The sequence below is a fragment of the Delphinus delphis genome, chromosome 8, assembly GCF_949987515.2.
Source record: "Delphinus delphis chromosome 8, mDelDel1.2, whole genome shotgun sequence".
NCBI lineage: Eukaryota > Metazoa > Chordata > Mammalia > Artiodactyla > Delphinidae > Delphinus > Delphinus delphis.
The window spans coordinates 60895103-60906789 of record NC_082690.1 but is presented as its reverse complement, the minus strand read 5'-3'; the positions used below and the strand labels follow the sequence as shown (position 1 = coordinate 60906789).

The window sequence follows — 11687 nt, the reverse complement described above, 5'->3', positions numbered from 1 at the left end:
TACTTTAATTTTTAGTCACCACCACCAGTGGCCTCAAAAGGGTCAGATGGTCCAGTGCGTGGGAGAAGACAGGGCACTTATCCCAGACAGGGGGTGGGGGGAGTGGGGAGAAGAGGCTGAGTTGGGGGAAAGTGTGTGCTGTGTGTATATGTGAATGTAAATGTGAATGGAATGCTGAGAGAGAGGATAGGAGGGGAGTGCAGGGGAGGGGAAATAGGACTAGAGAATAAATATACAATCACGGACTGTTCCCACCCCCAGGGAAATGCTGACAGAGGGAGGGTCCTGGGGTGGTTAAGGATATCTCATCCTAACACGCCATGGAATGTTTTGATTGCCTTTTACTGAGGCAGAAGAGTGACAGTGAAGGGGTTCCTGACTACAAAGTTGTGCTCTTTTGCTACACAGTAATGGGTCAGAGACCAAGCAGGCAGTGGGTAAGGTGGGAGGAGAACTCAGGAAGGAACTGGTGAAAGGGGTTCTGAAGAAGAGTGACTACAGAGATAAGGGAAAATGGGTGGAGGGAGCAAGGTGAAGATGAACCAGGAGTAGGAAGAGGTAGTTTGGGGTTGGGTGCTGAACATAAGACAGTATGTTGTCCTTGAAAGTACGTGGGCTTGGAATCAAATCCTAGTTCTTCCGTGTGACTCTGGACAAAGGACTTAACCTTTCTGAGCCATGGTGTGTAAAATATAGGGATAATTGCTACTGGTAAGGGCTGCACAAATGACAGGCAAACGACATGTGTGGGTTTCCCTCCCTTCCTCTACCCCAGGCCCAGGTAGGGACCATGTCCCCCGCCATCGCGCTGGCCTTCCTGCCACTGGTGGTGACATTGCTGGTGAGGTACCGGCACTACTTCCGACTACTGGTACGCATGGTCTTACTCCGGAGCCTCCGAGACTGCCTGTCAGGGATGCGGATTGAGGAGCGGGCCTTCAGCTATGTGCTCACCCACGCCCTGCCTGGGGACCCTGGTCATATCCTCACCACCCTGGACCACTGGAGCAGCCACTGCGAGTACCTGAGCCACATGGGGCCTGTCAAAGGTCAGTGTTCCTTAGCCTTCTGCTCCAGGAAGCACCTCCAAGATGGTGAAGGAAGATCTGGGATTTGCCACTGCCTTACTGGGTGAATTAGGCAGGTTCTTGATCTTCTGTGGGTCTCTTTTTTCTTCTCTGGAAATGAGGGGGCTGGGCAAAGTTATACATTCATCCAGTAAAATTTATCACCACCTCTTTTGTACCAGGCATGTGCTAGGTGCTGGGGGAGGAGGCAGAGGCCAGGGATGAATCAGCCACAAAGGCTGGCATCAAAGGGGGCATGATACAGGAGAATAACCACCTCAGCACACAACCCAAAACCTTGTAATTATCTGTGTCTGAGTCTTTCTCCCCCACCATGGAGGTTTCTCCAGCCCATTCAGGGTAGCTGTCTGGCTGGATTTGTCTGAGTCCCAGCTGTCAGCACATGTGTTTTTAGAGTCTTATTTAAGAAATTCATCCAATTCAATGGTTAGAAAGATATTCAATGAACAAATCAAGGGAGAATGAAACTAGAAGGTCTAGCAAAGACCTCTCGGGAGCCTGGACAGTGGTCTCTCAGAAGCCTGGTCTCTCTCTGGTGGTTGTTTGTGCCTGGGCCCTCCTGGAGGAAGCAACATTTGAACTGGGCCTAGAGGGATTGCTTTCGAGTTGGCCAGGTAGTTGAGGACAGAGGTGGGGGAGGACAAAGCCAGCCACATATCTAAATGTGGCATGAAGAAATGAACCAGCATGGTTGGCTCTGGGCACAGTTGTTTGGGATGGCGGTGGTGGGAAGAATTGAGAGCTGAAACTGGAAAGGTAGGATAGGATCAGGTCCAAGAAAGTTCTGAATGTCAGGCTGAGGATCCCACGTTCAATCCCAAAGGCCTTTAGGTTCATAGGAACCAGGGAGCATTAGGGTCAGATTTGTCAGAAAGATTCCTAGTGGTTGGTGTGAAGGAGGCAAGCTGAGAGGGGCAGGGAGGCCACTGGGGCTGCTAGGACTGTAATCCAAGAAAGAAATGAGACTCCCGCTGGTTGGAGGTTGCAGTGGCAAGTGGGCATTTGAGACCCCTTTCCATGAGGGCCCCTGCATCCATCTCCCATGTCTGCTGCAATAACCATCTCCCCCCATAGGTCAGATCGTGATGCGGCTGGTGGAGGAGAAGGCCCCTGCTTGTGCACTGGAGCTGGGCACCTACTGCGGGTACTCCACACTGCTTATTGCCCGTGCCCTGCCCCCTGGGGGTCGCCTTCTCACTGTGGAGCGGGATCCACGCACAGCAGCAGTGGCTGAAAAACTCATCCGCCTGGCTGGCTTCGACGAGCGCACGGTCAGCCCCCACCTCCCCAACCCTGGTCTCTTTCCTGCCACCCCCAGCTCTGCCCTAGCCAGCTTCCCCCATGGGGGAATCCCGCCTAGGAGAAGGAAACAGCTCCACTTAGGGAACTGTGAACCTGGAGAGTGTATGAGCTCTTGTTCTCCTGTTCCAAGTTACTGGCATGTATCTGCTGCTGGATGACAAAGAAGCAGTTAAGAGGAAAGTCTCTGGAGCCCAGCAAATCTGGGTCCAAACCTTAGTCTGCCTCTTGTTGGCTGTGTGATCTTGGGCAAAGCACCTGTCCTCTGAATCTCAGCTTCTTTACTAGCAGAATGAAAATCACAATGCTGATCCTGACTCCTTGGGTTCTGAGGCCAGGGGAAATATGAGAACACACACGGAGACCTAGGCCAGGGCCTGGCACAAAATAAGCCAGATCCCGGTAGGGTCTGGTGTGGGAGAACAACCGCTCCCACCCTCATCTCCAACTCTTACCACCCCCACAGGTGGAACTCATCGTGGGTAGATCAGAGGAGGTGATCCCGCGCCTAAGAACCCAGTACCATATGAATCGGATTGACCTGGTGCTCCTGGCACACAGGCCCCGACGTTATTTGAGGGACCTGCAACTGCTGGAGGCCCATGCCCTGCTGCCAGCTGGTGCCACAGTGTTAGCTGACCACGTGCTCTTCCCTGGTGCACCTCGCTTCCTGCAGTACGCCAAGAGCTGTGGCCGCTACCGCTGCCGCCTCCACCACACTGGCCTCCCTGACTTCCCTGCCATCAAGGACGGCATAGCCCAGCTCACCTACTCAGGGCCTGGCTGAGGTCCAGGCCCAGGGGTACTTACTGCTGCCTCCCCCCACCCCCCAACCAAGCAAGGACCTCAGAATATCCCCTCCCCTCCCTGCTTGTGGACTGACACATACTGGGCTCAGGGCTAGGGAGTCTCTCCTCCCACCTCTGTCTCACTCTGGCTCCACACTAACCTGAGGCCTCAAGTTCTGTCAGGCTGTTTGATCCCACTGGTCCCCCTCCTTCCAGTCCAGAGTCATGGACTGACAGGCAAGAGACTTCAGCTCACAACACAGCCCTGTCACTGATTTGCTGGGTTACTCCATGGGAGTCCCTGCCCTGCTCTGAGATCTAATCTGTTCTAACACCAAGGAAGTTGACTAGGAGAGCTCCAGGGGCCTCCCAGTTCTGGCGCTCAGAAAGCCTGCCTCCCACCCCCCACCCCACCCCACCCCATGCCATTCCAGGTGGGATCAAAGGAAACAGTAAACACTGAGTTAGAGGCCCTGCAGGAATGGCTGGGTGCAAGCTGGGCCAGAGGAAATGGCAGTGGAGCCTGGGCCCACAGCCAGGGCTACCCTGGCCTTCCATAGCCCCAGCCCGCGTGGCCAGGTAGATTTGCCTGAAGTCCCTTGAGAACCCTCTCCCCAAAGCTCAAGAGAAGATGCTGCACTCCTCTAGGCCCCACCAAGAAATAGGGAATAGATGTGGGGAAAAAAATCAGTCCTGTGTCTTTATTAAAGAGAGTTAGAAAGAGACTAGATCTGGCAACCAAGGGATGAGGTGCTGGCCAGAAAGGTGGGGTGGGCTCAGGCTCTGCGGATTCAAGGGCAGACTGATGGCCTGGGAGGGGCCAAGGATACCAGGTGCTGGCAGCAGCTAAGGAGGTGCCCGAGGGTGAGCTTTCAGGCACCGGGGCAGGGGGGGTTGGGTGATCAGCTGGGTCTGCAGGGGCTCCAGGATAGGTTGGGCGGGCCTGGAGTCTTTCTGAGACCACCCTGCCTTGTCTACCTAGATCATCCACTGGTCCTGATCCTGCTCGTTGCCTTCCATGTCCACCTGGAGAGGAGGCTGGGTGTGGGTGGGGAGGGGCCTCAGCCACCCAGCCAGCCCCAGTCCCAGATCCTGCCCCTGGCTGGATCCAGGGTTTCTGTACCCGCTGGCTGCCAGTGAGGTCAGGGGTAGGGGCCCAGGAGCAGAGGCCCTGCCCCACACCCCTGCCTACCTCATTGACCTCTCCATCGTCAGGTGACTCATTGTAGTCATTCATCTCATCCATGTCCTGCATGTCCTCATCATCCTCCGAGTCCTCTTCACTGTCCTCGTCGTCGTCTTCATCTTCCTCTTCCTCGTCATCATAGTGCTGGTGAGGCAGGGAAGAGCCTGTAGCCTCTACAGGTCTGCCTGGGCCAGTTCAAGGACTGGCCCACTTGGAGCCTCTCTCTGGGGACAACGAATGAGCTCCATTCCCCAGTCCTGTCCCACTTTAATCTAGCAGGCTGGTGCACGTTCTGCAGGACCTTAGTGCTGAGCCCAGTGCCCTCCCCCTCTACGTCCTCTTTTCTGTCCTCCACCCAGAGCTGAGGACCACGACTGCTCTGGAGTCAGAGGCCAGACCTTCCGAATTAGAGCAGAGCCTTGGTCCACCTGGGCCCCACAGAGGCCCCACCTGCTGGAGCCACTCACCTCTGAGGCCGGCTTGCCAATAGGTACCAGGTTGTTGTCTTTCTCTGCAATGCTCTGGAGCTGTGGCCACAGGGGGAGAAGAGCAAGGCCAGGGCCCAAGCAGGGCAGTCAGGGGCATGGCACTCACCTGCCCTGCCCCCAGGAAGACCCCCAAGTGTGAAGGAGAAGCTTCCTTCCAGCTCTCTGGAAGATTCAATCCCTTTCTCTCCTGTCATCTGCCACTTACTTATGAACTTGATCCAACTACGTAAACTCTCTGGTCCTTGGTTTCCTCATAAGCTTATGGTGAGGATGAAGTGAGACTATCAGCCTAGAACATGACATCTGCTAGGTCCTCAATAAACAGTCAAAATTATTATTTTCTATGCTTTAGGGAAAAGAGCCTGGGCTCCAACCTGGCCTAGAGCTCCCACGGTCCCCTGGCAAATTAGGGTAACACAAAAGTGAGAACCTAGGCCCCCAGCTCAGGACAAAAAGCTCCCCCAGGGCAGGTCTCCAGAGTAGGTCTGGGTCAATGCCAGTGAAGGGGGGCGGGGCACCTGACTGAAGCTCCACCGCTGTGCTATGTCCTCACTCACCCAGGCCTGATGCTGCTGTTCTTGCTGCTGCAGCTCTGTCTCCTCCACACAGGGTCGATCCAGATTAAACCACAGTGTCTCAGTCACACGGGGGAAGAGTGAGGGAAACAACGTGGACATGGCTCCTAGACTGAGGAAAAGCGTCAGGTGAATCCAGCTCTCAGATGTGTTTGGTTTTAGTTTGTATTTGGTTACATTTTGATTTGGGGATTGGGTAGTGTGGAAGGTAGCAGGAAAGTACCCCTTCCCTGTGGGAATCAGACAGACCTGGGTTTGAGTCCTGGCTCCACCGCTTACTAGCTGTTTGACCTTGGCCAAGTCACTTAACCTCTCTGAGCCTCAGTTTCCTCATCTGTAAAACGGGGACAGTAACAATTATGCCACCCTCATAGTTATTCTGATAATTAAGTAATTTACTTTATGGGTAAGTAAAGCTGTTTGTAAGCTGTTCAAGGAGGGAAGAGAATGGAAGCCAAATGTAGAGAGAGGAAACCAGAATGCAGACTGGCCTTACAAAATTAAAGACAGCAGGACTCTACTGAAACTCTCTCCACCTCCTCCAAACACTGAGACCTACTTTCTGCTCCTCCATGCCGCCCACACCATACCCACTCAGTGTCAGAAATTTTGGACCCTGACCACCTCTATCATGAACCACAGCCAAACTGGGGGGCAGGGAGGGGAAGTGTTATCACGTGCACGTATGGCTCAGTAACATTCTAAAGGTATGAGCAGATGAAAGACTGGATGAACTAACATGTAAGAGAACAAGTATATTCAGCTCAGATTCAGCAGCTGAGGGAGCTGAACGGGAGGTCCCAGAGAATCTGAATTAAAACCTTTCAGCTCACAGGAAAACTGAGGCCCAGCGACAGGCAACGACTGGCTCTAGGTGCCACGGTGAGTTGGGCATAGAACTCTCGCGGGGAAGAGATCCAGGCCGGGCACTAGAGGTGAGCAGGAGAAAAGGATCTACGTCTAATTCTGCTCTCGCCCTAATGCACTTGACCAATCCGGGGCCAGCCGCTGCCCTTCCGTGGAGCTCAGCTGCCCGGCGCGTTTAAGAGGCACAACAGAACCCTCTCTCAAGTCCCATCAGCACTGAAGGGCCAGAGACCGCGGCTCCGAAAGCCCAACCCCTCACCGCAAAGCCACCGCCCATTCTCGGCTTATTATGATAATGACCGTGGAGTTGACCAACAGGAAGAAGGCATGGGCGGGATCCAGGCAGGTATTTGGGGTTGCTACCGAGAAAGGAGCGGGGCCTGGATAAGGCCAATTAACTGCAAGAACTGCTGGGTGACAGGAAGTGACACCAATGAGTGACGGACCTTGTGCGACGGGGTGGGGCTTAGTTTCGAGGAAGCGGCCAATGAGCTGGAACTCTTTTAATGTTAAAGGGAGTGTGAACAGGCAGCTCCTGAGGAGGCGGGTCAAGGGAATGAGGTTTCTCTGGGGAAGGGAGGAAAGAAGGGGCAAAGAGACAGCAACAGCAGCCTGTCTTATGTACTTACCGCGCCGGGAGTCGGCAGGCGGCGGCGACGACCCGGAAGCACTTTATTCTCCCTGAGCGGAAGAATCCATCGGAACCTGGGACACACCAAACGCATGCGTCCTTGGTCTTCTTTTGTTTCCCGCTCCCGCCCACCGGACTGGAAGTGACGTTACACACGTTAGTCACGTGTTGGGTGGAAATTTGGCGCGCCTGCTCTATTGGCCCCGCCTTGAGTCTCAGCCAATCGGCCTCTCCAGCCTGGACCCGCCCCAACGGCCCCATTTAGCCCCGCCTTTCTGTCCCCAGGCGGTATTTGCTTGCCAATCCCTGTTGAAAAACACCTGGTGGCAACCAGCGTTAGTACTAGGACTGTTTGTCTTGCTGCGTCCCAGGAAAATTAGTCTGCTTCTACCCCAGAATCGCTGGGTGATTTTACGCCTCGCCCCTCCTGTTTGTCTCGTCTCCCCCTCAGTTTCCCGTTTGGGTGCATACATTCATTTATGTATTCCTTCGACAGAAATATTTGAGTCCCTACTATATTCCATATTCCAGGCCCTGCTAGAAGCTGGGGCTAAATCTAGGAACACGGTCCCTGCCCTCAAAGACCTCACAGACCAGTGGGGAAGCCAGACTCTGTAGACCTGCAGTGGACTCACTGGTCTCTTAAGACTGCCTTTCCAGTTCTGCATTCCAGATTTTGTAAGGGCTTGATTACCCAATCTCAGGCGCAGCATTCTGCTGCTGGGAAATTCAGCTGCCCTCTCCAGGACTGGGCTAAATAAGCTTAGCTGTCAGCCTTGTCACATCTCTCTCCCACTCCTTTGCTGATGCCTCCGTTTTACTAACCTCTGACTCAGCTTCCCTTTCAGAGATCCTTATGCCTTCTGGCAATGTAAGTCCTTCAAACCCAACCCCCATTAAGCTCCATCACTCACCAGCCCCTTTCACGGCCAGCAGTCATCCATAGTTCCCCTCCTGCCCTGACCAAATGTGTGACCTTTAACAAATCCCTTTTCCATGTCTGGGCTCAGTTTCCTTTTCAACCAGCATCATAATCTCTGCCCAGCCTTCTTCGCATCTTGGACTGATGTGAGGATTTCATGAGATAACATATTTAAGAGGTAGTGTACTGTGCATATCGACTGTCATTTTTGACAAGCAGCTCTGGGTGTTATAAAGTTTTTCATTAGAGTAAAATTTGCCCCTTGGAAATGTCCACCTTTTTCTTTCATTCATTCAAGCAATATCTACTGAGTACCTTACATATGCCTGCCACTATTCTAAGTAATGGATACACAACAGTGAACAAAACAGACCAAAAAAAAAAAACAAATCATGAGGAGACTCATGGTGCTTCCATTTTAATGAGAGATAAATAAAGAAGATAGGTAAATAAAATATATAGTTTTAAGACTGCAGTAAATATTGAGGAGAAAAAATAAGTCAGAGAAGTGGAAATAAAATGTTGGTAGGGGAGACGTTTCCTTTCAGTTAGGGGGCCAAGGAAGACCTTACTGGGAAGGTGACCTTTGAGTAAAAGATCTGAAGAAAAAAGAAAGGGGGCACTATTCTGATATTTAGGGAAGAACATCAGGAAGGAACAAGTGCAAAGGGCCTGGAATGGCTGGAGCATAGTGTTCTGTGGGGAGAATGGGAGAAGATGAGGATAGAGGTAGGAGCCAGAGAGTACAGCTTCGCAGATCACGATAAGGACTTTGGTTTTACCCCATTTACCCCATGTTGAGGATCCCGTGAAGGGTTATGAGCAGAGGATCCACACAATCTGATTTAGATTTTAACAGAGTTACTCTGGCTGTTTTATGAAGAAAAATTCAGTGGGGTCAGTGGCAGAAGCAGGGAGACCAGTTGGAAAGACAAGGGAGGTGCTGGTTTTGGGGGGAAATATCTGGAGCTCATTTTTGAGTGTGTTGGCTTTGAGATGTCCATTAGAGTGGGGTTGTTGAGGGAGCAGGAGGGCATATAGGTCTGAAGGTCAAGGGAGAGATCAAGACTGGAAATATCAGTTTTAGAGTCATCAGCACATGCATGGTGTTTAAAGCCATGAGAGAGGATGAGCCCACCAAAGGAGTGAGTGTAGATGGAAAATCATTTCCTTCAAAATTCAGAATTTGAGAAAACTAGGAGAAGCAGCAAACTAATGAGAAGGAGGGCCAAGAAGATAAGAAGAAAGCCAGGTAAGTTGGGTGGTATCCTGGAAGCCAAGTAAAAAAGGGGCATCAGGAAGGAGGTAGTGCTGCACTACAGTGGAGTTCTGTATAAAACTGTTTCTATTTGTTTCCTCAGCAGACCATGAGCTCCTTGAGGGCAGAGACTGAGTGGTTTCTAAGTCCCCAGAACCCACCCTTGACTTCTCCCTTCTCCATCCCTTATCTGCTCCTTCAGTGTCCCCAGCAGTCACTCCCTCTGGTTCTTTTAGTTACAGGATCCCTACGTCCGGCATCCTTTGCCTCCATCCTTCCTGACAGCTCTGGCCTGATGGAAATCCCCCAGTAACCTAGAGTTTCTTACCTAGATCCTCAGCCAGGTTCAACAAGCCATGGTGAGCTTCCCTGGTGGTGCAGTGGTTAAGAATCTGCCTGCCGATGCAGCGGACACGGGTTCGAGCCCTGGTCCGGGAAGATCCCACATGCTGCAGAGCAACTAAGTCCGTGCGCCACAACTACTGAGCATGCGCTGTAGAGCCTGCAAGCCACAACTACTGAGCCCTCATGCCACAACTACTGAAGCCCGCGCACCTAGAGCCCGTGCTCCATGACAAGAGAAGCCACTGCAATGAGAAGCCCACGCACCACAACGAAGTGTAGCCCCTGCTCACCGCAACTAGAGAAAAGCCTGAGCACAGCAACGAAGACCCAATGCAGCCAAAAATAAAATAAATTAATTAAAAAAAAAAAGCCATGGTGATAGGAGAAGGGGAAAAGGAAGAGGGATAAGTGGAAATTTGGGGTGATACCCTATTTTTGGCTCAGGCAACTGAGTCAGTGATGGTGCCACATTCATTATCCACCATTTATCCTTACCAAGTGCTTGAGTTTTTTTTTTCCTTTCATTTCAAGGATAATAAACTAAGACTCTGAGGGAATTTCCTGGTGGTCCAGTGGTAGGACTCCATGCTTTCACTGCCGAGGGCACGGGTTCAATCCCTGGTTGGGGAACTAAGATCCTGCAAGCTGCGTGGAATGGCCAAATAAATAAATAAATAAAGACTCATATTCCTTAAAAATATAAAATTTAAAAAGGTTAAAAATTTGCTTCATATTCCTTCATCTGTTCCACTATTTGGTCGACATTTATTGAGTGCCAATTGAGTGCCAGACACCTTGATAGGCCCTGGGGACAGAGAGATGAAGCAGAAATAATCCCTATCCTAGAGGAGAATACAGTCTAGTGAGGACTAAGACAGTTATAGACAATTATAGAAGAGGGTAGTAAATATTAAAATCAGTGTATACAGAGAGTGTTATAAGAACACAGAGGAAAGAGAGAGGAATGGATTCTGGATAAACTGAGTCTAGACTTTGTTTGAAGGAAGGAAACATTTATTTGAACGGGCCTTGAGGGATGAGTAGGGGTTTACCTAGTAGACAAGTGGGAGAAGGGGATGCACAAAAAGGCGTATTGCATGCAAAGGCACGGAGTTAAAAGCAGATGATGTATTTGGAGAACACTGAGAATCTTTTTGGGCAGAACTAAGTGTCTCGGGGTAGAGAGAGAGATGAGAAGGAACGTTAGGGGGACTCTGATGGGGTAGGGCTTTGGTGGCCCTGAGATAGAGTGGATGTGATGAGAGCCAGGCAACCTGGGACTTACCTTGGCTCTATTACTGACTTTCTGGAGACCCGAGGCTGGTCCCTCCCGCTCTCCCAGCTTTCCATTTTCTCTAACATAATATCCCAACCATGTCTCCAGCTCTGGTGTGAATCCCTGGAAGGCACTTCCCTGACCTGGCCCCTTCTGTCCTGAGATGTCACCTGCTTCCTCGTTGTGTTTTACCCAAGCCAGGGCCTGGGCTGAAAGCAGAAGGCAGGATGGGGATTTCCCAAGTCAGAAATAAATCCAAAGCCCGTAGGCTGGAGAGAGAAATCCATGGCTCTGTGCAGAGAATTCTCCAGGATCCAGGAAGGTTTAGACCTGAGTGATGTGAATTCAATGCCAGTGAGGGCTGCTTCCATGGTCCTTGAGGAGTATGGCTGGCCCTGGTAGGGGACAGAGGGAAACGTCAGTCACCATCTCTTACGTATACCAAAGGATATTTGGTCTCCAAAGAGCTTTCACACTTGTTATTTCCTCTTATCCTCACCCCAGTCCTGGAAACCCTGCTCCCAGTTAGCCTATGAGGAACGTGAGGCTCTGGAAAGTGAAGTGGCTTGTCCGAGCTGAAGCTACAACTTAAGAAGGTCAATCTTGCATTCGCTCCACAAAGCTTTCTTATGAGCCAGTCTGTGCTCGGTGATGGGGGACCCACAGGGGAATCAGATCTGAGTCCTCATCCCCTGGAAGCCCCCAGTCTAGTTTGGGAGGCCTCAAGCAAATCATTAGGCCCTTGAGGGCAGGTCTCTGATTCATCTCTATTTCCTTAGCACACAGCACAGTGCCTGGCACAGAGTAGCCACTCAAGAAATGTAAAAGATGGGCTTTTCTTCCCTTCAATCTAATGGAACTGAATTCATTAGACGTGTGTTCGTGTGACAATTGCTACACTAGAGACAGTTTCTGAGAAGAGTGGGCGCAGTGAGCAGAGGGTAACATGTGGGTGTGGAGGTGG

General features: G+C 51.5%; 2 protein-coding genes and 1 long non-coding RNA gene across 6 annotated transcripts in view; 1 reads left to right on the top strand and 2 right to left on the bottom strand.

The window, feature by feature from the left end:
* Positions 1 to 790: 790 nt before the first annotated feature.
* TOMT (transmembrane O-methyltransferase) lies at positions 791 to 3174 on the top strand. Its single transcript, XM_060018344.2, has 3 exons — positions 791 to 1049; positions 2163 to 2359; positions 2854 to 3174. The coding sequence occupies exons 1-3, from the start codon at positions 791 to 793 to the stop codon at positions 3172 to 3174; spliced, it is 777 nt and encodes a 258-aa protein (XP_059874327.1).
* Positions 3175 to 3854: 680 nt separating this feature from the next.
* ANAPC15 (anaphase promoting complex subunit 15) lies at positions 3855 to 7072 on the bottom strand. Of its 3 annotated transcripts, none has more exons than XM_060018334.1 (5): positions 6921 to 7072; positions 5407 to 5536; positions 4829 to 4888; positions 4368 to 4505; positions 3855 to 4213 (listed from the first exon to the last, which is right to left on the bottom strand). In XM_060018334.1, exons 2-5 carry the CDS (start codon positions 5524 to 5526, stop codon positions 4154 to 4156), a joined length of 378 nt encoding a protein of 125 aa, XP_059874317.1. In that variant the 5' UTR covers positions 5527 to 5536; positions 6921 to 7072; the 3' UTR covers positions 3855 to 4153. The 3 variants fall into 3 exon arrangements, with proteins under 3 accessions (XP_059874317.1, XP_059874318.1, XP_059874320.1); XM_060018335.1 differs by having other exon boundaries at positions 3855 to 4201; positions 6921 to 7071; XM_060018337.1 differs by lacking the exon at positions 6921 to 7072 and adding an exon at positions 5674 to 5690 and having other exon boundaries at positions 3855 to 4201.
* A 3384-nt stretch (positions 7073 to 10456) lies between these two features.
* LOC132429073 (uncharacterized) overlaps positions 10457 to 11687 on the bottom strand; it is a 61161-nt gene continuing 59930 nt past the window's right edge. For both annotated transcript variants that reach the window (XR_009520282.1, XR_009520283.1), the window contains one exon: positions 10457 to 11118. This is a non-coding gene — a long non-coding RNA (uncharacterized lncRNA). The remainder of the gene's footprint in view (positions 11119 to 11687) is intronic.

Excerpts from the sequence above, each read along its gene's own strand:
- TOMT (XM_060018344.2), top strand. The coding sequence starts at position 791 with ATGTCCCCCGCCATCGCGCTGGCCTTCCTGCCACTGGTGGTGACATTG. Across the intron at positions 1,050-2,162 it reads CCACATGGGGCCTGTCAAAG|GTCAGATCGTGATGCGGCTG; the intron begins GTCAGTGTTCCT and ends CTCCCCCCATAG. Across the intron at positions 2,360-2,853 it reads CTGGCTTCGACGAGCGCACG|GTGGAACTCATCGTGGGTAG; the intron begins GTCAGCCCCCAC and ends CCACCCCCACAG.
- ANAPC15 (XM_060018334.1), bottom strand. The coding sequence starts at position 5,526 with ATGTCCACGTTGTTTCCCTCACTCTTCCCCCGTGTGACTGAGACACTG. Across the intron at positions 4,506-4,828 it reads TTGGCAAGCCGGCCTCAGAG|CACTATGATGACGAGGAAGA; the intron begins GTGAGTGGCTCC and ends CTGCCTCACCAG. Across the intron at positions 4,214-4,367 it reads ACGATGGAGAGGTCAATGAG|CCTCCTCTCCAGGTGGACAT; the intron begins GTAGGCAGGGGT and ends ACCCACACCCAG.